Raw genomic sequence first — 25,662 nt, forward strand, 5'->3', positions numbered from 1 at the left:
CTAAGTCTCCATTGCTCTGCAGCTCCGAACACCTGACTGCTCCTCCCTGACCCTTCTGCACAGAAAAGCAGCCTTCCGCGCTCTTTGCTAGCTCTTTGCCCTCTTCTGTTTCTCTGCCCGAGTGTCCTGGAGCTCCAGATAGGGAGGCATTCCCCACGTGGCGTTACCCCATCCCCCCGATAAAGGGGCATTACTCAAGGATGACAAGCAAAGGCTTCGGGAGGTTGGGGTTTCCAGGCCAGCATGCAGGAAAGGAGCAAGTCCATGAAGCCAGGCCACCAGTCCTGTTCTTCCCCCATTTCCTGGTAAAACTCAGAATAGAGTGGCTGTCGAGTCTTGCCTCAGCTGGGCTTATAGGGATTGTGTCCAGCCTTGGCCAGGGCAAAGGGGGCTGCACTGAGAGAAAAGGAAGGAGGGAAGGGCTGCTGGTGGGGAGGGGAGGGTGGAGAATGAGGGGGAAAGACAGCGATCTGCCAGCAGAGAGGCCTGGGGACAGCTGATCCCTTTCCACCTGGGGCCTCCCTCCCGGCCCAGTTTTGCTTATGCAGCTGATTTCCTGCCTAGGCAGTGTCCCCTTACCTCATCCTCTCCCTGTTGCCTGCAGAAACAAGGCTGTCCCAGTCCACTTTAACAACCGGGGCTGGCCCCTAGGAATGGGGGTGGGGCTGGCGGGGCTGGCAGGGCTGGGCCCGGATCACTTTCACCTCTGAGAGAGGTGGCCTCTCTCTCTCTCTCCCTGCTACCCAGTACCCTCACTTGGCCTGGAGGCAGCCATTGAGAAACTGTGTTCACATTGCCTTGTTGGAGCCTCAGTGTGGGACCCCTCCTTGGGGAGCAGTGGGGTACAGCGGGAAGGGGGCACACTGCCATCCTGATCACCACATCTGCTGAGTACTCCTTTCCTGCCTGGCTCATCCCCACTCCCAGTCCCCCACAATTCTTCAGACAGGCAGCAGCTGGGGCTCCCAAGGCTCCTCAGCTTTCTCTGCCCAGGTGAATAAAATCCACCTCCAAGTCCTCCCCTATCGCCACCCTTCACCCACCACCCCCATGGCCGAACTGGGATTCTTCTAAAGGGACATTCCCAGGGATCATGCACTCAAATCCTCAGGGCACTAAGGAGGCACAGGCTGGCTACATTGGAGGAAGGAAAACTGGTCGCATCCCTAGCCCTGCGTGTGCACAGCCACCAGCCAGCTGTGAAGGCAGCTTCTCTGCTTTGCTGAAACAGCCTTTCTCTGGGGGTCTGCTCCAGGCTTCTCTGCTGGCCATATTATAGAGATAATGATAACAACAAGAAAAGTTAGTATTTATGATCAGTTACTCTATGGCAGACACTTTACATGCCTCGTAATTATCACAGCAAGAATCCTGTGGGCGCGGTATTATTTTCCTTGATTTACAGATTAGAAATGGAGCTTCTGAGAGAGTAAATGACTTGCCCAAGGTCAGGCAGATACTGTCTCTTGCCCCTTCAAAAGCTCTCACCACTTAATTGACCTGAAGTAGTATACAGAAGACCTATGACCCTGTCCCCGGATGGCAGGTGGGAAGAGGGGCCAGGAGGCCGACACGCTTCCAGCGTCTGCCCACAGTTTTCCTAGACTGCAGCTCTTTTGAGACTGCACATTCTGATAGAACATTCTTCATTTGGTCCCATCTCAGCTCGGGTCACTAACTCATCTCAATTCTCTTCTCACTTGCCCTATGGTGCCCCAGAGAGGGTGGGTCTTGTAGGATCTTAACCATTATAGTTTTTCAGTATTTGTTTGCTTTTATTTTATTTAACAAATGCTTATAGACCACCTACTTAGTGCCAGGCCCTGCTCTAAGTGATTTACAAACCCATGACATAAGTAGCATCGTCAATAGTCAGTGCAAGGAAAAGGCAGTTCTCTGCACACAGTGAGGGCCTGGGGAAAGTGATGCTTGCCCCAAAGAAAACTATCGAAGGCACGGCGTGGGGTTCCACTTTCCACATCCGCCTGGGAAGAGACAAAGTTTCACGCTGCTTCCTGATGGCTGTTTGCAGGCCTTCTCCACTCCTCCCTCAGCGGTAAGTGGGCCAGGGTCCCTACAGACAGATGGCCGTCTCTGCTTTTCCTCCAGACTTCCCCCCAGTCTTCCACATCAAACTCAAGGACCAGGTGCTGCTGGAGGGGGAGGCAGCCACCCTACTCTGCCTGCCAGCGGCCTGCCCTGCACCGCACATCTCCTGGATGAAAGGTAAGGAGACTCTGCCTCCCACAGAGAGGGAGGCCAGCAAGTGGCCCTGAGCCCAGGGGATGGGAGGGGCTAGGCCGGGGTGGGGACTGAGCACAGTTGGGGGGATGCTGGAATGGGGAGTGAGTGAGGGGGCCTGGATATGTGCTACCTCACTCAGCAGCTCCTCCTGCTCCTCCCTGTCCCCAGACAAGACATCCTTGAGGTCAGAGCCCTCAGTGATCATCGTGTCCTGCAAAGATGGGCGGCAGCTGCTCAGCATCCCCCGGGCGGGCAAGTGGCATGCCGGGCTCTATGAGTGCTCGGCCACCAACGTCCTGGGCAGCATCACCAGCTCCTGTACCGTGGCTGTGGCCCGTGAGCCTGGGGCAGGGCCCCAGGGGGGTAGTGATGGGGATGGCGGGACAGGGCTTGAGGGGCTCTTAGCTAGGGAGTAGGGGCTCACTGGGACTCTTCTTTCTCTTGCCAGGAGTCCCAGGAAAGCTAGCTCCTCCAGAGGTACCCCAGACCTACCAGGACACGGCGCTGGTGCTGTGGAAGCCAGGAGACAGCCGGGCACCTTGCACGTATACGCTGGAGCGGCGAGTGGATGGTGAGGATGGGGCAGCTGGAGGGTGCGGGGAGCGGCAGGGGGAGGGGAGAGGAGTCTGGTAAGGCCAGTGCCCTCCCAGGCTCCACAGATAGCACTGTGGGAGCTGGGGCTACCCCTTCTGTGACAGCCCCTCCCTCATACTGCCTATAGGGGAGTCTATGTGGCACCCTGTGAGCTCAGGCATCCTCGACTGTTACTACAACGTGACCCACCTGCCAGTTGGCGTGACTGTGAGGTTCCGTGTGGCCTGTGCCAACCGTGCTGGGCAGGGGCCCTTCAGCAACCCTTCTGAGAAGGTCTTTGTCAGGGGTACTCAAGGTCAGTGCAATAGTGTGGGGTGGGAGGAGGAAGGGGGCCCTGAGCCTCGGGTTCTTGTGGAGCACCATGGCCTTGCCCCAAGGCACCACGGTAATGATTTTCTGTCTCTCTTAGATTCTTCAGCTGTGCCATCTGCTACCCACCAAGAAGCCCCTGTCACCTCAGGGCCAGCCAGGGCCCCGCCTCCTGACTCTCCTACCTCACTGGCCCCACCCCTAGCTCCTGCTGCCCCCACACCCCCGTCAGTCACTGTCAGCCCCTCATCTCCCCCCACATCCCCCAGCCAGGCCTTGTCCTCACTCAAGGCTGTGGGTCCACCACCCCAAACCCCTCCACGAAGACACAGGGGCCTGCAGGCTGCCCGGCCAGCAGAGCCCACCCTACCCAGTACCCACGTCACCCCAAGTGAGCCCAAGTCTTTCGTCCTTGATACTGGGACCCCGACCCCAGCCTCCACTCCTCAAGGGGTTAAACCAGTGTCTTCCTCTACTCCTGTGTATGTGGTGACTTCCTTTGTGTCTGCACCACCAGCCCCTGAGCCCCCAGCCCCTGAGCCCCCTCCTGAGCCTACCAAGGTGACTGTGAGGAGCCTCAGCCCGGCCAAGGAGGTGGTCAGCTCCCCTGGGAGCAGTCCCCGAAGCTCTCCCAGGCCTGAGGGTACCACTCTTCGACAGGGCCCCCCTCAGAAACCCTACACCTTCCTGGAGGAGAAAGCCAGGCAAGCAGGGCTGGGGAAGGGAAGAGGGCAGAGGGGAGTGGGCCAAATGTCTGTAGCACATGGCTTCGGAGAGAAGACCAGACTGTCCTGGCTGGGGTGGGGGGAGGTGCTGAGACCTGGGTTATTAGAATGATTGAGTTTAAATACGCCAGACACTGCACTGCGTGCTTTAGCCATATGATCTCATCAAATCTTCACAACTCTGAGAGACTGCGCTATTAGCATCACCCATTTCACAGGTGGTTAGAGAAGCTATGGGATTTACCTAAGGTACAGAGCCAGTGAGTGGCGAAGCTCGGACTCGAACCCTGGTTTCTAGGATTGAACTCTGGAGCCCACACTGGAACCACTGCATTCTTGTCCCTAGGGGTCCCTGCTCTCCTGCATTAGTCCTCACTATGGAAGTGTCCCCCTCCTCTCCTCTGAGCCTGTGGTGTCCCTCCCCCCGACACACAGGGGCCGCTTTGGTGTTGTGCGAGCGTGCCGGGAGAACGCCACGGGGCGAACGTTCGTGGCCAAGATTGTGCCCTATGCTGCCGAGGGCAAGCGGCGGGTCCTGCAGGAGTACGAGGTGCTGCGGACCCTGCACCACGAGCGGATCATGTCCCTGCATGAGGCCTACATCACCCCTCGGTACCTCGTGCTCATTGCTGAGAGCTGCGGTAACCGGGAACTCCTCTGTGGGCTCAGTGACAGGTAGCTGGGCGTTCTGGGGGAGTAGGGAGGAAGAGGTAGGGGAGGCTGGGCCGGGTATCATCTGCTCCACCCCTGCCCTCCCAGGTTCCGGTATTCCGAGGACGACGTGGCCACTTACGTGGTGCAGCTGCTACAAGGCCTGGACTACCTCCATGGCCGCCACGTGCTCCACCTAGACATCAAGCCAGACAACCTGCTGCTGGCCCCTGACAACGCCCTCAAGATCGTGGACTTTGGCAGTGCCCAGCCCTACAACCCCCAGGCCCTTAGGCCCCTTGGCCACCGCACGGGCACGCTGGAGTTCATGGGTGAGGGGACCAGCTGCCAGCCAGGGTGGGGACAGGGCACTGCCAGAGAGGCAGCAGCCAGGGCTCACCCCACTTCACTTACATATGTGCCACTTATTGAGTGATTACTGTATGCAAGCAATGAACAAAGTATGTGGATTGATCTTTACAATAACCCTGGAGTGTGGCATAATATTAGCCCCCTTTTACAGATGAGGAAACTGAGGTGTACTGATGTTAAGGATTTGTGCAATCAGACAATTATAAATGCTAGTGGCAGGATTCGCTACAGCCGAAAAGACAGGAGAATCAATTATTATTTTATTTAAATAAGGAGAACCAGCTACCATCGAGCAACCTGCTAAATGCTTGACATTCATGATCTCTCTTCCTTAGTGTGGTTCTACAGGCCACACTTTATGAATGAGGCTATGGAGAGCCAGGCAGGTTTAATAAATCGCCCAGGGTCCCATAGCTAGAAGGGGCAGGTCCGGGATTAGAGCCAGCCAGGCTGATTCTGAAGGCTTTTAATCTTGGTGTCAGCCACACTCTTTGTGAATGGGAGCCATACCTTGGAGCTGATCCAAGGGAGCTTGTCACCCTGCTTCTCAGCCCCTCTGGAGTTCTGGGGACCCTGCCACTTTGTGCCAGGGTTAATTCCTCAGGTGTCCCATATGTCTCTTGGGGTATGTCACCACCTCTGTCTTGCCTACTGGCCTTCAGGGCCTGCCACTCTGGTCATTCCCATGGTCTGGTGACCTGGACATTGTCCTGCTGCTCAAGCACCTAGGGACCTCCCCCGCCCCCACTTCCCTGCCACCAGGAAGCTGGGTCATCTTGGCCTCTGTCTCCTGTCAGCTCCAGAGATGGTGAAGGGAGAACCCATCGGCTCTGCCACGGACATCTGGGGAGCGGGTGTGCTCACTTACATTATGTGAGTGTCCCCTACCCCGCCGCAGCCCTCTCTGCCCACACAGTGAGCTCCGGACTCACCTTCTGCTGACACCCTCTCCCCCGTGCCCCACTTCCCCTGTACACACATCCACACTGCACACTCGCACTCAGGTGCACAGTAGCACGGCCCTGAGCACTGTGCACCCAACACTAATGTCCTTCTGGGTCTGGGTGTTGGCCTCCAGTCTGCATATGTCAATCAAGCTATCTTCCCCAACAGGCTCAGTGGGCGCTCCCCGTTCTATGAGCCAGACCCCCAGGAAACGGAGGCTCGGATTGTGGGTGGCCGCTTTGATGCCTTCCAGCTATACCCCAACACATCCCAGAGTGCCACCCTCTTCTTGCGAAAGGTCCTCTCAGTACATCCCTGGTGAGTGAGCCCCACAGCTGCCATCCCCCAGTGTTACCTGCCCCTGGCCCGGCCTGTGCCAGAGGTCTCCCAGCTCCTCCCATGCTCCTAGGAAGAAGTCTGCTCCTTCTACTAAATGGTCATACTACTATCATTTAAAGCCCGAGGCAGCCCCGTGCAAGGCAGAATCACTGTCCCCATTCCAGAGATTGGGGAATTGAGCTCTTGAGCTGCCCAAGATCACGCACATAGGGGTGGATCCAGGATTGGGACATGGGTCTGCGGGAGGACAGAGCCCCGGCAGCTCCCAGAGCTTCCTTCCAGGCTCATCATCCCTGGCTCTGCCTGGCAGGAGCCGGCCCTCCCTGCAGGACTGCCTGGCCCACCCATGGTTGCAGGACGCCTACCTGATGAAGCTGCGCCGCCAGACGCTCACCTTCACCACCAACAGGCTCAAGGAGTTCCTGGGCGAGCAGCGGCGGCGCCGGGCTGAGGCTGCCACCCGCCACAAGGTGCTGCTGCGCTCCTACCCTGGCGGCCCCTAGAGGCACGGACCACAGCCAGGCCTCGGGCTTCAACTGGGGTTCCCACCAATGCCACGGGACATTCCAGGGCCCACGCTGAGCCAGGCGGGCCTGGGGCTTTGGTTACCACCAGCAGCAACATCTGGCCGGGCTCTTACCTCATAGACCTTCAAGGACAGAGACCCCAGGGCCTCGACCTGATGCCACCCCAGGCCAAAGCCAGAGTGGGAGACCCATTGGCCAGGCTGGGCAGGGTGGGAACAGGCAGAGGGACAAGAGGGGAATGGGGAAGTGGAGAGGAAAAGAAGTCGAGGGACAGGAAGGGGGAGGCTCTAGGAAGGTTCTGGGCTGGGGGTCAGTGCATCTCAGGGAGAACCAAGGAAGGTGGGCATGGCTGGAGAGGAGGAAAAGGAAGGAGTCCCGGGTGTCAGGGCAGTGGGCTGGGAGTCAGTGTGGCAAAGCGGGGGCAGGACACAGATACAGTGGCAGGGGCCCAGGGCCGGGACGTGAGAGAAGGCAGTGAGGCGGCGGAGGGAGAAGAGAGGACTCAGGTGGAGGTGGGGTGGGTCAGCTGTGAGCATCCCTCAGAGGAGAAACGTGGAGAGCTGGAGGCCAGCGGTCACTCACACTCGCTCTCTCCTCCTGTCCAGTGGATACAGCCCCAGGCGCTCTCTGCTGGCCCAAAGATGTCCCCACTGCCCCTCCATGGCCTTTGGCCTTCTTCCCATTCATATTTATTTATTTATTGACTTTTATGAAGTTTCCCCTTCCATCCGATCCCTACTGCCCATGTTGTCCTGACCATCCCTCCCAGCCATCCAGCTGTCTGTCTGTCTGTCACAAAGAAATAAAAATGGCAAGCAGCATAACCTGTGTGTCTATTGGGAGGGATGGCTGGAGGGGAAGATGGCTGGTGAGGGGTGAGTCCAGGACAGGGGCATTTAGCCCTCTCTGGGCATTCCCCAACACATACATTCAGGAATATACCAGCTAGCACTTTGGGTCCTTCCAACCCCCTCCCCTGACCCTCCTGGCCCCTCGCCTCTCCTTATTCCTGGAGGGAGGGGAGACTGTGGTCTGCTTCTCCTCTTGCAGTTTCTGGAATGCTGGCAGATCCACTGAACCCCCGCAACCAGGCTCTGGTAGCCCCCACCTCTTGTCACATGTTCCCTCATCACAATGTAGGGGATGCTGGGCTCTGAAATAGGCCAGCCCTCACCCCAATCCTGGCTCAGCCTGGTTCACTCTGCCCAGAAGACAGGCAGGAGCTCTGGTCCTGACCCCTGGAGCAGAGAGGGTTTCATCCTAATGGTTGGCGAGAGTAGGTAGTGTGAGGAGCTGCAGAAGAAACCAGGACAGGGAGGCTAAGGTGGCTGGATCACCTGAGGTCAGGAGTTCAAGACCAGCCTGGCCAACATGATGAAACCCTGTCTCTACTAAAAATACAAAAATTAGCCAGGCGTGGTGGTGCACACCTGTAATCTCAGCTATTCAGGAGGCTGAGGCAGGAGAATCGCTTAAACCTGGGAGGTGGAGGTTGCAATGAGCCAAGATTGCACCACTGCACTCCAGCCTGGGTGACAGAGCGAGACTCCATCTCAAAAAGAAACACTAGGACAGGCCCACACCCCTCGCCCTCCATGTCACAGCACAAATCAGAGCACATGGAGAGCACCAGCTGGGAGTGCTCTGGTCTGCTGTGTCCAGCATTTTCCTAGGGCTGAGGGGACACACCAGCCTGGACCTTCTTGTCCACATGGCAAGTTAGGAGGTCTGCTGGGTGCTAAAGCACCTCAATTCTAGCCACACCCCTGCAGTGCCATAGAATGGTCACTGGGACCTAGGACTGAGCTGCCCTGCCCTAAGGTTGGGGACGAGGGGTTGGGGGGTTGGCAGGGACCCAGATCTCCTTGCCTCCAGAGGAAATGTTCCCCTCATCCCCACCTTCAAAATTCTGTTCTTGGCAAAGTAAAAGGAACAAAGCCTCTGACCAGGGGAAAGAGAGTTGACACTGCTGTGTTTCTGATGGAGGTTGAGGGCCCCTTGGCTCCAGCTCAGACAACCCTTTTGCCCAGCCCAGCCTAGCCTCTCTAGCTTCTCAGAACCCCAGGGAAGAGGCAAGCCCCATCATCATAAAATAACAGGATGTTAAAGCCAACTGGAAGGGACCAGAATGACACCTTGCCTACCTGTCATTTTAGCGATGAAGATATACAGTTTGCCTGTGAGAATCTCCAATCCCCTACACACTGCAAGTGTTTTGTATAAAAATGAGGTGCCTGAACTCATATCTTGATAAATGGTAAAATTCCTCTCCCGTCCCCCCTCTGATCTTGAGCTCCCTTCCCATCTCCATTGGAAATGGCATGTGAACTGCTTGTTCCAAACCCAGAGGAGCAAAGGTAATTTATGTCAGCCGAGCTATGTCAAAATTGCTCTGATCAAAAGGTGACAGTGCCCCCATACTAGGGCGGGTAGTTCCAATGAATGGAAGCAATGCTTCTGCCCGGTGCCCGGCCTGGGCAGACTGGCCTCCAGGCAATCCCCAGAGGGGTTAACTGAACCCCTTCACCCCAGGTGGTCTGATGCCCCTATGCACCAATTTATGCCCCCAAAAAGGCATTGGGCAGACCTAGGGTTGGGGCCAGTAGTGGTGCTAATCTCCAAGGACAATGCAGTCTAAACAGCCCCTACCATGTGACATCGAGGGGAGTGAGTGGGGATGGGGAAGGCATGGAGGGGCTGCTATTCTCAAAAATTTTTCCCATCCCCGCCCGGTTTATCTCAGTTTACCGCCAGGGGGCACAGTGTGGAAGTGACAACCCTGGACTCCTGGGGTTGGGGGTAAGGGAAGAGTAAGGAGCTTCTGGATTGGTCTTAACAGCCACGTGGCCCTGTTGCCATTAGCTGTAGGGGCCCTGAGGCCCAAGCCCGATGCTACTCTGGCTTTATTCAGGGACACCCCCAAAACACTCAAACCCCTTAACCAACAGGGTGTGTTGTCTGACCATCCAGAGCCCAACCTGAGTGAAAAGCTGCCCCAGCAGGAAGCTGGATCTCTTGTCAGCTAGGGGCTGAATCTGGTCCTCCTGGGAGTTGGATGGATACCCTCTGCCCTGGGAGGGGACAGGGCAGCATCCAGCTGTCCAGGTGCTGACGGGAGGTGCACCTCAGAGCCGCTCGGGTTTCCCCCCACGGGCCTAGCCCAGCGGCTGAGCCAGCATCCCAGGCATCCGCAGGCTAAATAAAGAACCTGCCTGAGTCAGAGGGAGGTGGATGGGGTCCCGGGGGGCTTGGGGCAACCACGCCAAACAAGGCAAGGAGGGGAGCGATGTATAAAACCAGGCCCAGGGCTGAGCACCTGCCTGCACCCCTGCTGTGCCATCCAGAAGGGCTCTGTGCTGCCTGCAATCCAGCCAGTCGACTCAAGTCCCTAGGTCAACCCCTCCACGGTGAGTCCGATCCTCAGAGAAGCCGCAGACACCCCCATTCCTCTACCCCCCTGAATGTTCTGACCAGGGAGGAAAAGGTGGGAGCTGAAGGTGGGAGCCTCTGTCTCAGCCTGGACCCCCATATTTGTCGCCCACTCCCCAGATGTCTAAAGCAGCTCCTGCCAAAAAGCCAGTGGCTGCGGCCCCACCTCCTGGATGTACCCTGGACATCAATGACCCACAGGTCCAGAGTGCGGCCATTCGCATCCAGGCCTCTTACCGGGGCCACAGGTGAGAGGGAACCCCGGAGCCCTGTGGAGGAAGGGAGCTGCAGAGAGCGCATTCTTGAATGGGGTTTGGGTAAGGGCTGAGCAGCGTCAGGAGCCTTTAGAATGAGTGGTCTTAGGAGAAGGGTCGTTACTGAGGTATGGAGGAGTGGCCGGCAGGAATGCATCATCCTATCAGGGCAGCAGTTAAGGAGCAGTCCTCCTCCCTACCAAGCCACACGTTTAGGGGTCTGGCGGGCCCAGGGGGCAGGTAGGAGATGGTGCGCTCGCTAAGGGCTGTGGCCGGGCCTGTCTTGGGAGCTATGGGCCCTGACTCGGCCCGCGGGTAGGTCCCGGAAGGAGCTGCGGGAGAAGGGGCCGCCGCGGGTGCTGGAGCCGCTGAAGGATGTGGTGCTGATCGAGGGCAGCGCGGCCAAGCTCACTTGCCGCATTTCGGCTTTCCCGGACCCATTCATCCGCTGGAGTAAGGACGGCAAGGAGCTACGTGACGGGCCCAAGTACCGCTACGTCTTCGAGGACCCTGACGTGGTGGCACTGGTGGTACGCGACGGCGAGCTGGCAGACCTGGGCCAGTACAGCATCAACGTCACCAACCCCTTCGGCCAGTGCTCTGACTCGGCGCGCATCCTCGTGGAAGGTACGCGTGCCCCGGGCTCAGCGTCAGGGCGCAGACCAGCACCACTCAGCCAGAGCCCGCAGCCCTGTCCAGCTGCGCGTGTTTACCTCTGGGCCTAGCTACAGGGTCCCCGCCAGCCCAGCTCTGGGCACGGCCTGGGGCGCATCGCCGCGCCAACCAAGTGCGTCCTTCCCTACCTTGGGATCCAGCTCCATCCGGGCTGAGCAGTCAGCTGTAGGCTTCCATCACGCGGCTCCGAGTCCCCAAGGTCACACAGCAAGCCAGAGGCAGAGCCAGGGTTGGACCCGGGTCTTCTGGCTCCCAACTCTGGGCAATTTCCACTACCCGAAGCGGTCTCTGAGGCACCGCGAGATGTGTGAACATTCAGGGGCTTTCGCCCGCCTTATCTCTCTTGATCCTCTATTCGACCCCGAGAAGCAGGAGAGGCAGGGATAAGTCCCTTTAACAGCTAAGGAGATGAAACCAGAGAGGCTAATGATTTGCTCAACGTCACACTGCGAGTTTAAACGCATCTGTATTTAGTGCCGGGTATTAGCTGGTGAGGTGATGCCCTGCCTCATCTCTGGGTCCTTCACGGAGTTTCGCTCCCCTTTCCTTCCGCTAGTCCCGGCGAAGATTCAAAAGGGACCCGACAACACTAAGGCGCGCAAAGGCACCACCGTGACGCTGACTGCGGAGATCCTAGGAGAGCCTGCGCCCGACGTGGGCTGGACCAAGGACGGGGAGGACATCGAGGAGGATGACAGGCGAGGGCCGGGACCTGTGGCACGGGCAGGGCATGGGGCTGGAACCTGGGTAGGACTGAGCCCAGAAATCTGGCTGGAGTGACGGGGCGGGGACTGGGCGGCGAGGAACAGAGCTGGCTAAGGAGCCCGGTCCAGTGCGCCCGTGTACTGACCACGGCTCCGCCCTCCTCCCCGCCGCCCCTCCGCAGGGTGTTCTTCGAGATCGGCAGCACCACCACGACGCTGACCATTCGCCGGGCCACGCCCCAGGACAGCGGCAAGTACGAGGTGTACGTGGAGAACAGCCTGGGCATGGACCAGAGCTTCGCTCGCGTGGACGTGGCCTGAACGGCACCCCCGGACCTTCCGCCCTGGCGCCGAGCCCGGGGGTGATGGGACCCACAGCCCTCCTCCAGCTTGCTTAATAAAGCTGCTCTCTGACCCTCCGCGTCTGTCCTGCTCTTCCGCGTCGCCATTCCCTCTCCCCCGCACCCGCGCCCACACGTATTCCAGACCCCCACGCCAAGGTCACAGCCTGTTGGAGTCACAGGGAGGTCTGGAGAGCGCCTAGCCCCGTGCTGCATTTCAGACAGTCAAACTGATAGAGTTGCCCTCGCCGTCCAAGGCGCCCTGACTTCCCAGGGGTACCGGCGGCTGGGCCCGGGACTCCGCCTTCTCCTCTTTTGCGCGCCTCCAGCCCCAGCCCCTCGTGGCTGTTTGCCCCTGGCTCCGCCCCTTCCAGGGCTGGCCACACCCCCCTGCTGTCCTTAGTCCCGTTTTCCTCTGGGACCCAGTTCCTCACTTCGGCTGCCGCCCCGAGGCCCATTCCCCAACAGCTGGGGTCCCAGTCTTAAGTTCCAGGTTGTGCTTCTCAGGCCCCACCCTTCTTCGCATTTAACCCCGCCCCGCGATCCCTTGGTCACGCCCCCGGACTTCAGCACCTCTCTCCTCTCCCATAAAGTTAGAAAGCGGGGAAAGGTTCAGACTACAATTCCCGGCAGACCCTGCGAATGAGTTCTCGCGACTTGCGAGAAGACACGTGCGCGGAAGGAGCTTGCAGTAGCGGGCGGCAGAGCTGGAGTAAAGGGAGCTAGTGGTAAAGGGAGCTGGTGGAGGGGTGGCGGCAGGGGTAAGGGGCAGGGGACGGCCTCTAGACGGAGAGCGGGCTCCGAGGTCCTGGCTGGCCCTCGGTGCGCCCGCGCCTGTGTTGGTCCCACAATCCCTGGCAATGAGAGGCCAGGGTTTATTGAACAGAGTCAGTTGTGGGTTCAGAGGGTCAGCAATCAATCAATCCTCCGAATCCAGAGATTTAGACCCAGTCGTCCGTATTAGGACTGGAGGGGGGTCAATAGGTTCAGTGTTTGAGATGCCAAGGGAACCTGTCTTTTGATTTGGGGTTCAACGTACAGAGGTTAGTTTTAGGATTCATGTTCAGCATATAGAGGATTTTTGCTGGGATTAGGGGCTCATCAAATTCAGATTAGTGTTAGTTCAGTACTTGGGAGTTACGTTCAGGATTTAAGTTAAATATCTGAGGCTCACTCGGGGTTTGCTGTTCAATATTCAGGGTTCACTATTGGGATTCAGGGCTTAATATCTAGAATGAAGACGCAAGACTTTGGGAATCAGTGGGTTTGAGGCTTCAGTATTTTGAGGTTTGGGTCTGAGAAGGGAGTCTCTGCCAGGTTTCTGAATTTGCAGAATTTGTTCATGGCCAGAGGGAAGTCTTTTAGAGATCAAATTGTGGGGTGTGGATTTCAGAATTTGGGAGGAATCACCGTGAGGTTTGAAGGCCAACTGGAATCTGGGTTGGGATTTGGGATGTGTGGGATTTGTGAGGTTCTGTCCAGGCAGGGACTATATTGAGCTTTGGGTTTACATCTTGGGGGAGGGCTAAGTGCTGCTATTTGGGGTTTGGGGTTTGGTTGGGGTGTGAGATCTGAGCTTGATTTCTCTGCTGGGATTTGAGATGTGTGGGATTTGTGAGGTGTTGGGTCCAGGCAGAGACTATATTGAGCTTTGGGTTTACATCTTGGGAGAGGGCTAAGTGTTGCTATTTGGGTTTTGGGGCTTGGTTGGGGTAGGAGATCTGAGCTTGATTTCTCTGTTGGAATTTGAAGTTTAGGTAGCAGTCACCATTATGCTCAAAGCGGTGATCCTGATTGGAGGCCCTCAAAAGGGTGAGGTGCCAGGGGAATGGGGGGAGGATGTTGGGCTGGAGTGGTAGGCGGGATGGGGGCAGAGGAAGGCAGGAGGCCGAAATGTTCTCTCTCCTCTCCCAGGAACTCGCTTCAGACCTTTGTCTTTTGAGGTGCCCAAACCACTGTTTCCTGTGGCAGGGGTCCCTATGATCCAACACCATATTGAAGCCTGTGCCCAGGTAACCTCAGGGGCTCCCCTCTCTCACCTCACTTCCTGTTCATCTTCATGCTGTGTTTCCCCCTTTCCCAACCATGATCTCTTCCCACCAGGCATAACTCCAAGGACCATCATTCACAGATGACAATGTGAATGGCACCCCCTCAAGTTATGCTGTGCAGCTGCCCTGCTGTCTTCCCCTAATCTAGTTTCTCATCTGGCCTCTTCCTGCTCAGATTTCACTCCTATTTTTAAAATATGGAATGTGAGATCAGGCAAGGATCTTGGAGACAATGTAAAGCCGTAGCATGGAGACTCTTAATGATAACCAAGCACAAATTCATATCCTTGATCACTGTGATGCTCGTTTCTTTATTGCTTTTCGTATTGAGCCAGGCAAGGTTTTGGTTTGAATTCAGTCTCTGCCTGCTGTGAGGCCTGCAACAAATAACACACCCTTTCTGACACTCAGTTTCCTTATGTGTCAAATGGGGGTGATTAGACCTACCTTGTTGGGTGGTGAAGCTTAGAAATGATATTTGTAAAATGGCTAGTACAACACAGACCCTTGATAAATGGTACCCTTACTTCATGCTGATCTCAAGCTTAGGCTGATAGATAATAAAAATGGGGGTGGGGGGAATGGATTAATGCAGCTTGGTAGGCAAAGTCTTTCTTAGAATGAGTCCCAGTTCAGGTTGGTGGGGGGTAATAATAATTGATTGAAAGATCAGGCCTGGCATGGTAGCTCATGTCTGTAATCCCAGTGCTTTTTGAGGCCAAGTTGGGAGGATTGCTTGAGGCCAGAAGTTCTAGCCTAGCTTTGGCAACATCAAGAGACCCCTTCTCTACAAAAAGTTTAAAAACTAGCTAGATGTGATGGCCTGGCTGTAGTCCTAGCTGCTCTAGAGGCTGACGCAGGTGGTGACATGGCTGTAGTCCTCAATACTCAGGAGGCTGAGGTGGGAGGATCGCTTGAGCCCAGGAGGTGGAGGCTGCAGTGAGCCAAAATCATGCCACTGCACTCCAGCCTGGGCAACAGAGCGAGACCCTTTTTCACAAAAATAAAACAAAACGAAAAAAGATCAGGCCTCTGACTTCCTCCAGATTGCTCATTGTCCAGAGGAGAAAATAGCCCAGAGTGGTGAGTGCCCTGGGGCCCCACAGCTGAGACTGAAACTAGTTTCTGGACTTTGGACCAGCACCAAGGATTTCCCTAACATCCCCTCCTATTAGATATTCTTCCTCCTAGCCTCTTCCCTTGTCCTCAGGTCCCTGGGATGCAGGAGATTCTGCTCATTGGCTTCTACCAACCTGATGAGCCCCTCACCCAGTTCCTAGAAGCCGCCCAGCAGGAGTTTAACCTTCCAGTCAGGTGTTTGTGCACACACTTTTATATGGGGGGGGGGTGGGGAGGCCCTAGGCCTCTGAGTTCTTGGGAGTGGGTTGAGTCAGCATTTGCCAGAGTTCATCCTCACCTACTAGAAGGATTCTTATTTGGACATCGCTGAATCCCTGAATATATAGAGTTTCTCTGTGGGCGTTGGGCAGGAGTACTCCTGGGAGCAAGCGGTGGGGGTCAAGTGCCCTGGCTTATGGTATCTATTTCCTAAGATCCACTGAGCTGGCTCTCGGGTCCCTGGGGACAGGTACCTGCAGGAATTTGCCCCCCTAGGCACAGGGGGTGGTCTCTACCATTTTCGAGACCAGATCCTGGCTGGGAGCCCCGAGGCATTCTTCGTGCTCAATGCTGATGTCTGCTCCGACTTCCCCTTGAGTGCTATGTTGGAAGCCCACCGACGCCAGCGTCACCCTTTCTTACTCCTTGGCACTACGGTGAGGGGGTCAGGAGGGCTGGAGGGTGTAGAGGAGGTGATCCCAAGAGCTTCCCGGAATTCAGGGTGTTGGGGAGGCAGGGGCGCTCCGGGAGTTGGTGTGGGAGCTGGCATCAGGAGGGAGATGCGCTGCTCTGGCAGGCATGGAGGTGTTAGTGGAGACCCCGAGCCCTCTGGCTGTTCAGAAGTAGGGAGGGGGAGGGCAGCTGTCAGTTTCCACCCTTGCTGAAGGCCTGTCAGTGGCAGAGCTGCATGCCAGGTGCTGTAGGGGAGGGAAAGAAAGAAAAAACAGACCTGGCTGCCCTGGAGCAGGCAGGTCACTGTCTCGGGTGTGTCTGTCTTTCAGGCTAACAGGACGCAATCCCTCAACTACGGCTGCATCGTTGAGAATCCACAGACACACCAGGTGGGAGCAGAGAGGGGGCTGGGTGGGTGCCTACTCTGTGTCATCATCCCCTCTACCTCAGGCCTCTAGAGAATGCTGGCACAGTATGGGGTGGGCCCTAGTCTTGTCAGACAGGTGAGACACTCCCGATTAATCATCTTATATCCCTTTAAGAGAGATTGACCAGGGGGAGGGGGCAATAGATAATTTCCCTGGGAGTGGTGCTGTAATAAATGTATGCACAGTGCATGATGGGAACACCAAGGGGGTCCCAACCCAGCCTTACCGGGGTGGGAGTAGGGAGGGCTTCCTGGAGGAAGCAAGGTCTGAGCGGAGTCCCATTTGTCTAGATGACAGAGGAGACAGGAAGGTACTACAGGCAGAGAGGATGGCAGGTGTAAAGGCCTGGAAGCAGGAAATAACATACTGGAGGCAGGAGCATGATAGGCAAGGCAGCAGGGCTCTGTCTTGGTTTGCGAAACTCCCTTCTCCTAAGCCCCTCGACTTTCACATTTATTTATTTATTTATTTATTTATTTATTTATTTATTTATTTATTTTGAGACAAGGTCTCACTTTGTCTTCCAGGCTGAAGTGCGGTGGCACGATCTTGGGTCACTGCATCCTCGACCTCCCAGGTTTAAGCCATCCTCCCACTTCAGCCCCCCAAGTAGCTGGGACTATAGGCGTGAGCCAGCACGCCCAGCTAATTTTTTTTTTTTTTTTTGAGACAGAGTCTCACTCTGTTGCCCAGGCTGGAGTGCAGTGGTGCCATCTCGGCTCACTGCAGCCTCTGCCTCCTGGGTTCAAGCCATTCTCCTGCCTCAGCCTCCTGAGTAGCTGGAATTACAGTCATGTGCCAGGCTAATTTTTATATTTTTAGTAGAGACAGGCTTTCGTCATATTGCCCAGGCTGGTCTCGAACTCCTGAGCTCAAGTGATCCACCTACTTCAGCCTTCCAAAGTGCTAGGATTATAGGCATGAGCCACCACCATACCTGGCATCACATACCCCTTTTATTTGTTTGTGCTTTAATATAAAACATACATATAAACACGCACACACACATGCATGTACACACCTACACACATATAGTTTTGTGGTCAGCACCAGGTAGGTGTGAGAGAAACAGAGCCAAATGGGTGCAGTCCCTGCCTCTTGGGCACTGTCAATCTAATAGGAGTGACAGAATCAAAAGACAACCTTTGCAAATGACAATGCCATGGGTGAGGCATGGCCAGAGTTCAGGAGTGCCCAGGCATGAATAGCTAACTCTGGGGCCAGCAAGAGAGGACGCACAGAAAGAGTGACAGTGTCAACTGGGTTTGGAAAGGTGGGCTTTCCAGATGAAGAGATGAGAAAGGCCATTCCAGGCACAGGCATGCAGTCGGGTGGAAATGCATCTGAGAGGTAGGCGGTGGGGAGGATCAGGCAGGGAAAGCCATGGACTTTGGATTTATCTGAAGGTGAATCAAGTGAAGGGCAGTCATCTCAGGGTTTAAAGCCAGGCAGCAGGAGGATGCGGACGCGCACTGCATTTTAGCCAGGCCACCCTGGCAGCGGGGAGGAGAAGCAGGAAAGGTCTGGAAATCAGGTCTTAGGGGACTGTGGCGGTAGTCCCTTCTTCTACTGAACCCAGCCTGCTCTGTCCTCAGGTATTGCACTATGTGGAGAAACCCAGCACATTTATCAGTGACATCATCAACTGCGGCATCTACCTCTTTTCTCCTGAAGCCCTGAAGCCTCTTCGGGATGTCTTCCAGCGTAATCAGCAGGATGGGCAATTGTGAGGCAGGCCCCATAGCCCTGTGACCCCAAGTACCCCCAGTCACGGACCCCAACACATACCAGTCTCTGCAGGCTCCATCTCAACTTGCTCACCTTCCTCCTCCCCTCTCCCTTCTCCACTTGCCATCTCCAGCAGAGCCTCCTGAGTCCCTCCCCTTCTAACCTCGTTCTGTCCCTCTTCCTTATCCATCCCAGTTCCTCCTCTGTCACTGCCTGCCCACTCCCCTTCTGGTTCATTTCTCCTAAGCCCTGAGTGTCCCAGAGACGTCTTTCAGAACAGACGGCAACACACAGTTGGGTGCACACACGCTCGGGTGCAGACGTGTGCACGTGCACACACAGACAGACATGCACACTCTCAGGCTGAGGCTCCCCTTGGAACATAGCACCTAGAGCCCTGCTCGCCAGTCCCAGGGTCTTCCCTCGTAGGGCTAGAAGCTGTTCCCTTCTAGTGATCCTTGCCTTACCCCTACATCGCCCCATCTAAGGCCTCCTCTGCTCATAGCCATTTCTCACTCCCACCCATGTCTCTGCTTCCCTCTCCATCTCTCCTGGCCTGTCTGTCTCTGTCTCTGCTGAGCTGGCATCTCTACCATCTCTCTCCCCCTCTCTTTCTGTGACTGTCTCTGCCCTCACCAGCTGCCTTGCTCTGGGGTGAGTCTGTCTGTGTTTCATTCCATCCAATGAGGGGGAGGGTAACTTGGAAGGGGTGAAGGGCTGAATGGGGATGAGAATGTGAAAATGGGGGGAACTCCTTCTGGAAATGGGGCAGGGATGGGAAGCAGGCCTCTGCCTGGGGCTCCTTTGTGACAGCACCCACCCAAGCGGGGGCTGGGTGGGAGAGGTTCCTGGGATGTGAGCAGCCCTTTGGAGAGGACCGGACCAGACCTGGAGAGAGGGGCTTAGAGAGGTGGTGGGAATCCTCCCACTCCTGTCCCTGGGAGACTGTGTTAGCCCCACAGTCGGGGCTCAGCTGGGGGACTGATGTCAGCATTCTTCCTCTTTGCCAGGGAGGACTCACCAGGCTTGTGGCCAGGAGCAGGTACCATCCGCCTAGAGCAGGATGTGTTTTCAGCCCTGGCAGGGCAGGGCCAGATATACGTGCATCTCACTGATGGTATCTGGAGCCAGATCAAGTCCGCAGGGTATGGAAGGCTGGGTCCCCTGGGGATTGAAACTTTGGGGTGGTGGGCACAGGCCCTGCTGACCCCTGAGCGCCTTCCCCCCTTGTGGCCCCCAGTTCAGCCCTCTACGCCTCCCGCCTGTACCTGAGCCGATACCAGGACACTCACCCAGAACGGCTGGCCAAGCACACCCCAGGGGGCCCATGGATCCGAGGTACCCAGCCTGCCCCAATTCCTAACCTTTGGCTTCCACCCTAGTCCCTCTGCCCTCTGAACCAGGATTCTTGACCTCAAGTCCAGAGTTAAAGCCTCAATCCCTGCCCCTTCCTGATCAAATTTGGTTTGGGATATTTGCCCCCAGGGCCTCTCTTCTGCTTCTAGGGAATGTGTACATCCACCCGACCGCCAAGGTGGCCCCCTCGGCTGTGGTGAGCGCTGGTCCCAGCCCCAGGGAGGGAAGGGTGGTGGTCAGATGGATGGAGGGTGCCCACGCTGCCTGAGTTCTGGGTGCCAGTTTCTTCACTTTGTCACAGACTATTGTGTGTCCTCGAGCAGGTCACTTCTGCCTTATCTGTTCTAAAAGGGAGTTGGATTTGGGGATCCTCCAAGTCCCTCCAGGGCTTATGGTGTGTGCTTCTCTCCACAGCTGGGCCCCAATGTCTCCATCGGGAAGGGGGTGATCGTGGGTGAGGGTGTGCGGCTCCGGGAGAGCATTGTCCTCCATGGAGCCACGTTGCAGGTAGGTACGAGCATACACAGCAGCATGTGACACCCCGAGAGGCTGCGGGGAGGGCCCAGGCATCCCCCCAAGAACAGAGAAGGGTGAACGCCATGGGCTCTGCATCTGGACGCACCTCACACTCTCTGGTTCCTGCTGCCTCTTGCCCCTTCCTCTTACCTTTCACCGTCCTCTTTGGCAGGAGCACACGTGTGTTCTGCATAGCATCGTGGGCTGGGGGAGCACCGTGGGACGCTGGGCCCGCGTGGAGGGTACCCCCAATGACCCCAACCCCAATGATCCCCGAGCCCGCATGGACAGTGAGAGCCTCTTCAAGGACGGGAAGCTGCTGCCTGCCATCACCATCCTGGGTATGGCTTCCCAGGGGCCAGGGCTGGGGGAACCCCACAGCTGATGGCCAGTGGCCCCCGGGAGCATTCGTTCCTCCGTGTGCACACGTGTTTCTTCTTTTAGCAAATAGTTACCAAGGGCCTGCTGTGTGCCAGGCCCTGTGTGAGTCACCGGGGGCATGAGACCAGGGACACGGATGGGCAGGAGGAGTCCCTCCCTGCTGGCAGTGGCCCCCAGCTCCCTGCCCCTGTCTCCCCTCCCATGACCTCCCCTGGTGCTCTCATCCATGCTGCAGGCTGCCGAGTCCGGATCCCTGCCGAGGTGCTCATCCTGAACTCGATTGTTCTGCCACACAAGGAACTGAGCCGAAGCTTCACCAACCAGATCATCCTCTGAGTGGGGCTGCCAGAGGGCCCCCAGCTCCTACCCACTCCCCTTGGGGCTGCCGCCTGCTTGGCCAGCCTCTGTCCAGAAAGGACCAGAGAAAGCCAGGCAGGATTGTCACACGCTGGGGAGCAATGTGGGTGGCCTGGGGACTCCTGGGTTTTCTCCCTCCCGACTCCCTAATAAACCCCGTGAACCCTGGAGCCAGCACGGGCTGTACTTATGTCTGGGCTGGGGGTGGGGGCGGAAGCGGGGCAGCTGAGTCAGGCCCCCCCACATTAGCATTTAAATTGGAGTCGTTGCTGTGGGCTCATGAATAATGAATCTGGAGCCCTGGTAAATCTCCCCCTCCCACTGCCTCGGCCTCTTGCTGCTCGGGGGGAAGGCCCTCAAGGCTCCCCAGCCTGCCTGGCCCCCCCTTCACCCCTGCCTTCCTGCCTCCCTGCATCCCTGTTCCTCCTCACTGGGCCTGGCTCAGGCCCCCATGTGCAAGGATTCCAAAGGGAAGGGTGAAGGATTTCGGTTGGGCAGCGGGCACAGGAACCGGGGCCACAGGCCTAGAGGCTGATCCCCATCGCCCGCTCTGCTTGGTTCCCGCTGAGCCCAGCCCTGGCCGGTTTTCCGCTTTGCCAGCTCCATCTGCTGCCAGCTTGGCTTTTGGCAGGGTGGGGGTTTCACCTCTGCCGGAGGCCTCATGTCTCTGTCTTCTACTCCTCTGGCAGGCTGGGTGGGCCTGAGCTGGTGCCATTCTCTTCGGAAGCACAGTGGGAGGTACCCTGTTCTGGGAAGGCCCTCACTACCTCCTGTCCTCTGGCCCTGCCCTTTGGGAGGTTTCAGCCCTCCTCTCCCAGCCATCTCTCATGTTTGCCCATGACCCCCATGTGCCCCTCTCGGTGCCCCCCTTCCCCAGCTGTGGGTGCGGAGCTGTGTTGCCAGACGAGCTGGTAATGATCGTAATCTGCTAATTGAGAGGAATCTAATTACCCGAAGAGAATAGGGGGTGCAGGGCGTGGGTGGGAGAAAGGAGGGGTCCTGGCAGCAGGCAGGGGTGGCAGGCAGCAGGGTGCTGGGGCCTTGTTATCAGCACCAGGCTCTGGGACAGAACCCAGGGTTTCATAGGTTCATAGCCTGGCAGTTAGGAAGCTGCGCTTTCTCAGGAGCTGGACTGAGGGTGACTTGGGGATTGGGCCAGATGTGACCTCCCAGGCCTCTCAGGTCCCGTGGGCTGTGTGCCAACATGTAGGGAACGATCTACACGGTGTGGGGTTTAGCAGTCCTGACCTATAAGCTGTCCCTAGTTCCTCAGTTCCTCCTGTCCCAGCCTCCAGCCCAGACCTTCATTATTTCTCTTCATGGGAGTGGGAGGGGCTGCAGGTCCCCACTCTGGGCTGGGGTCATCACCCCAAGGAAGGGGCTGGGAAAGGGTGGGCCATAGGACCAGGGGCTAGGTCCCTTCCCTCTCCTCCCCCTAGTCCTGACCCTTCTGTTCCGAGTGGTTGGCAGAGGCCATGGCAGCTCCATCATAAATATGATAATTTAATTATTTTCTCAGCAAAACACCGTGAAATCCAATAAGTCTGTGTCAGGCCCTGGCCCCCGGGATCCCCCTCCTAGACCCAGTGGGGGTGGGGACATGGTGGGGAGAGGCAGTGCAAGGGGAAAGGGTCAGTGTTTGAAGGGGGTGCCGCTAGCGAAGCTGAGGTCTTTGTAACATGCCCCCCAGATTGAAGGAGTCACCGTTGTTGGGGGAGTCTAAGAAGGACATGCCCCCCCCACTCCTTCCCAGCCCACTTCTGTGCTGGGAGGGACCTAAAGTCCCATCCATCCCTGAGAGACCCAAAATGGAGCACCTGCCCCTGGACGGGGTGCAGGGAGCCCCCTTGTCCACCGCTGCTGGGACCCTGTGCCCAACGATCATTGGCCGTGTAGAGGTAGGAGGGCGCCAGCCCGGGGAGGGTCTGGGAAGGGAGAAACAAGAGGGAACTGGGGTGGGAAGTGGGGGATGAGCGGGGGAGGGATGCGGGGGAGGGGTGCGCTCCTGCCATTAGTGCTTCTTTCAGTTTCCATAAAAAGATTATTCTGTAAAATCAGCGAGGGGGAGCAAGCTGGGGGCCGGGGAGGGGGGTGGGTCCCTGGCACCAAGCTGGATGGGGCGACAGGGGAGGAGAGCCGGGGACAGGGACTGAGTGTGGAGAGAAATTTGGATGGGCTTCAGGAGCCAGCCGAGGGGGAAAGGCTGAGCCAAGAACACAGACTGGGGGGAGGCTGGCCAGGACAGGGTGGGGTGGGGGCAGAGCCCTCATCTCCCTCCCGTCCCCTAGGCCAGGCTGCCGGGGGCTCAGTCCCACCTCCATCTCAATCCCCTCCCCCTGGCACTTAGCAGCCATTATCGGGGGAGCAGATTGCAGCCCCCTCCCCCTCTCTGGGAAGCAGGCACAGCTGGGGCCCCACCACATCTGCTGCATCCGCACGGAGCACAGCTGGGTGTGCCTAGAGCTGCACTCCCCAAAACACAAAGGGGTTGGAAAGGGGTGGGCGGGAGCCAAGGAGAGCCCAGACCCCTGAGACAGACACACTGACACCTCTGCCAACAGACACATACTCCTTGAGGTGAAGCTACACCCACCGACACACGCTCCCTCGTGTGCAGAGACGGGAGAACTGGCAAACATGCAATTACCCGGCCCCGCCCGCCACCCCCGCTCCCCTTCCCCAGCCCCTCCTGCTCCCCTTCCTTCCCCGAGGCTCCCCTCTGCCGCCATGGCCACCTCTGAACTGCCCTGGTCTCTGGTCTGGAGGGAGTGGGGGGCCTCACCCACCCCAAGTACATCCTGGGAGGCTCAGAGAGCAGGAGGGCAGGGGGTGGTGAGGAGTGTCTGAGTTCGAGGGGTGATCCCTGGGAAGCCATCTGCCCTCCTTCCAAGCCCACACCCCTCCCCATGAAGAAGCCCCCTCTGAAACTGATCTTTGCCACAGCCTGGGCACTACAAGGTCTCGGTGCCAGCACTGATCGCTGCGGCACCCTTGTGCTCCACTGGCCACCTCAAGGGGGTGCTGTGTGTTCTCAGTCTAGCCTTCAGCTCAGCTGCTAGGGTTGGCCCCTGACACTGCCCCCACCCCAAAATCCGCCCGTTCTCGACCCTCGGTAGTGCGTCCCTCTGCTGCCCCTGACATGCATGGGGTGTGGGGGGCGGGGACTCTGTCAATGGCAGAAAAGTCCCCTTCTCCCAGGACAGAGGAGAGAAGGATCAGGAATTCCTTCTCTCCTCTCCCCGTCGATGACCACCTCTTGGCCCCTGATGAAACCCTGCCGTCTTCACAGCCCTCACTTTTCCCACTTATCTCCTTGGCCCTAGTATCTTGCCCTCAACCTTCTCCTCCCTGCTCCCCCACCATTCCCACACCGCTCCCCACATGCCCCTCGGAGCTCTAATCCCTCCTGCTGCTGTGCCGCCTTATCTGCTCCCAGCAGCTTTCACTGCTGCAAAGTCCTCTCCCCCTCCTTCCTGGATCTTCTCCCTCTCCTTCCTCGGCTTTCTCCGCTCTCTGACCAGCACCCCCTCCCGGCCAGCCTGTCTCTGCCACTCAGGCCCCCACTGTGGCTATTGGCTGACACTGCCTCTGTACTCCATGCCCTTTGCCCTCTCTGCAGCCTCAGCTCCGAGGTTGTCAGCTGCACACCCACTGCCACGGTGGCTGCGTCCATCCCAGCCCTCCCCCGCAGGCCCCACAGAGTTTGTTAGTTTCTGGCCAGCCAGGATTTTTCATCTTCCTGCCCTCCCTTTCCTGGTGTCTTCCCCATTTCCTCCTGATGCCCCCATCCCATCTTGGACCTGGTGTCCTTATAGTCCCAGGGACCCGTTGCCTTGGCTTGGGAGTACCCGAAAGGAGATAGGAAGTGTTGGTATGAGACTCGAGAGAAGGTGCTGGGCTGGGCTGGCCCTAGAAAGATGGGGTGGGGGTGCAAGGAGTACTGGCGGACAGTGGGGGCAGGGCCTGGTGGTGGGACGCTAACCCTCTTCAGTCGCCTCAGATCACGTTCGGGCCTCCCCACCCCCCTTCTCTGGGACTCTCATTAACCACTTCTCCTGCCTCGTCCGCGGCATAAATAACCCAGATAAATCAGCCGCCGTCCGCCCCCCGCCCCTCGGCCCCCGCACAGCCCGTTTGTCACTGCTGTGTGCTCACCAGCCAGGCCTGGCCCAGCTCCGGCCCCAGCCCCCCGATCCTTGTCCCTTCCCGCCCACATCTGTCCCACACTGGCTCATCACTTGGTCCGCACCAGGGCCAGATGTCTGGGCTAGGGAGGGTGTCCTCTGGGCGCAGGGGGAGGCTGGGCACCTTTTGGAGAATGCTGTCTAGGAGTTTGGGGGGTCACAGCATTTATGAATGGGGCCAGCCAGGCAAGGAATCTGGGCATCAGCTTGGGGGTTCCTGTGCTTTGAGAAAGCACCCTTGGAACCCCCCAGGTTGGATCCTGGGAGGTCTCTGGGTCTGTCTTTGGGGCATTTTGCCCAAACAAAATCTCCGTGCCTCCTCCCAGGAACCTTGAGCCAGAAACCCACTGCTCTCCCTGTCTCTCTCCTGCTCTGCATGCACCCGCCCCCCAACTCCGCCCTGTTACCAAACCTCGTCCCAGTCCATCTAGCACTCATTCTCACTGTCAGGAAGCTCATCCCCTGGAGGGCGGAGGCGGGTGAATTGGACTGGGAATAAATCTGAGGAATGGGGACAACCGGAGAGCAGAGGAACCTGGGATGAGGCTTCACATTCTGACCCCGCAACACCCAGCTCCCCCGCACTCCCAGTCCAGGGTCCCTAACAGCCCCGCCCCCTTTGCTCACACCCAGCTCAGGGCCTGGCCAGCAACACTTGTCCCTGATGCCTCACTGCAAGGGGCAGCTGGTCCCCCGGGAGTGGGTGGGGGAAGCAAGGAGGGGTGGGGGAGCTTGGGCGCAGGGCTGGGGTGGGGGTGGGG

The 25,662-nt window shown here is 57.7% G+C and overlaps 3 protein-coding genes across 11 annotated transcripts in view; all 3 read left to right on the top strand.

The window, feature by feature from the left end:
- The window catches only part of SPEG (striated muscle enriched protein kinase), a 58,588-nt gene extending 51,058 nt beyond the window's left edge, over positions 1 to 7,530 (top strand). For 4 of the 6 annotated variants that reach the window (XM_055290743.2, XM_055290745.2, XM_055290746.2 and 1 more), the window contains 10 exons: positions 2,110 to 2,226; positions 2,413 to 2,580; positions 2,693 to 2,815; positions 2,966 to 3,133; positions 3,248 to 3,851; positions 4,308 to 4,547; positions 4,632 to 4,855; positions 5,693 to 5,768; positions 6,009 to 6,158; positions 6,490 to 7,263. In XM_055290743.2, coding sequence (XP_055146718.1) covers positions 2,110 to 2,226; positions 2,413 to 2,580; positions 2,693 to 2,815; positions 2,966 to 3,133; positions 3,248 to 3,851; positions 4,308 to 4,547; positions 4,632 to 4,855; positions 5,693 to 5,768; positions 6,009 to 6,158; positions 6,490 to 6,682 — 2,063 coding nt within the window. In that variant the 3' untranslated portion in view covers positions 6,683 to 7,263. Of the gene's footprint in view, positions 1 to 2,109; positions 2,227 to 2,412; positions 2,581 to 2,692; positions 2,816 to 2,965; positions 3,134 to 3,247; positions 3,852 to 4,307; positions 4,548 to 4,631; positions 4,856 to 5,692; positions 5,769 to 6,008; positions 6,159 to 6,489 lie in introns of all 6 variants that reach the window. The other 2 variants (XM_055290742.1, XM_055290744.2) reach the window with 2 other exon arrangements.
- A 2,496-nt stretch (positions 7,531 to 10,026) lies between these two features.
- Positions 10,027 to 12,258, top strand: SPEGNB (SPEG neighbor). Its single transcript, XM_055287860.2, has 5 exons — positions 10,027 to 10,113; positions 10,256 to 10,383; positions 10,709 to 11,016; positions 11,621 to 11,762; positions 11,951 to 12,258. The coding sequence occupies exons 2-5, from the start codon at positions 10,256 to 10,258 to the stop codon at positions 12,087 to 12,089; spliced, it is 717 nt and encodes a 238-aa protein (XP_055143835.1). The 5' UTR covers positions 10,027 to 10,113; the 3' UTR covers positions 12,090 to 12,258.
- A 288-nt stretch (positions 12,259 to 12,546) lies between these two features.
- On the top strand, positions 12,547 to 20,887 carry GMPPA (GDP-mannose pyrophosphorylase A). 4 transcript variants are annotated; one of them, XM_055290748.2, is made up of 13 exons: positions 12,547 to 12,837; positions 13,862 to 13,921; positions 14,024 to 14,121; positions 15,371 to 15,474; positions 15,749 to 15,935; positions 16,281 to 16,340; positions 17,975 to 18,105; positions 19,118 to 19,252; positions 19,348 to 19,445; positions 19,613 to 19,659; positions 19,878 to 19,970; positions 20,152 to 20,320; positions 20,596 to 20,887. In XM_055290748.2, exons 2-13 carry the CDS (start codon positions 13,882 to 13,884, stop codon positions 20,694 to 20,696), a joined length of 1,263 nt encoding a protein of 420 aa, XP_055146723.1. In that variant the 5' UTR covers positions 12,547 to 12,837; positions 13,862 to 13,881; the 3' UTR covers positions 20,697 to 20,887. The 4 variants fall into 4 exon arrangements, with proteins under 4 accessions (XP_055146723.1, XP_055146724.1, XP_055146725.1 ...); XM_055290749.2 differs by having other exon boundaries at positions 12,746 to 12,837; positions 13,867 to 13,921; XM_055290750.2 differs by having other exon boundaries at positions 12,788 to 13,152; positions 13,867 to 13,921.
- Positions 20,888 to 25,662: the final 4,775 nt, after the last annotated feature.

This window comes from Symphalangus syndactylus, chromosome 8 (assembly GCF_028878055.3).
Source record: "Symphalangus syndactylus isolate Jambi chromosome 8, NHGRI_mSymSyn1-v2.1_pri, whole genome shotgun sequence".
Classification (NCBI taxonomy): Eukaryota; Metazoa; Chordata; class Mammalia; order Primates; family Hylobatidae; genus Symphalangus; species Symphalangus syndactylus.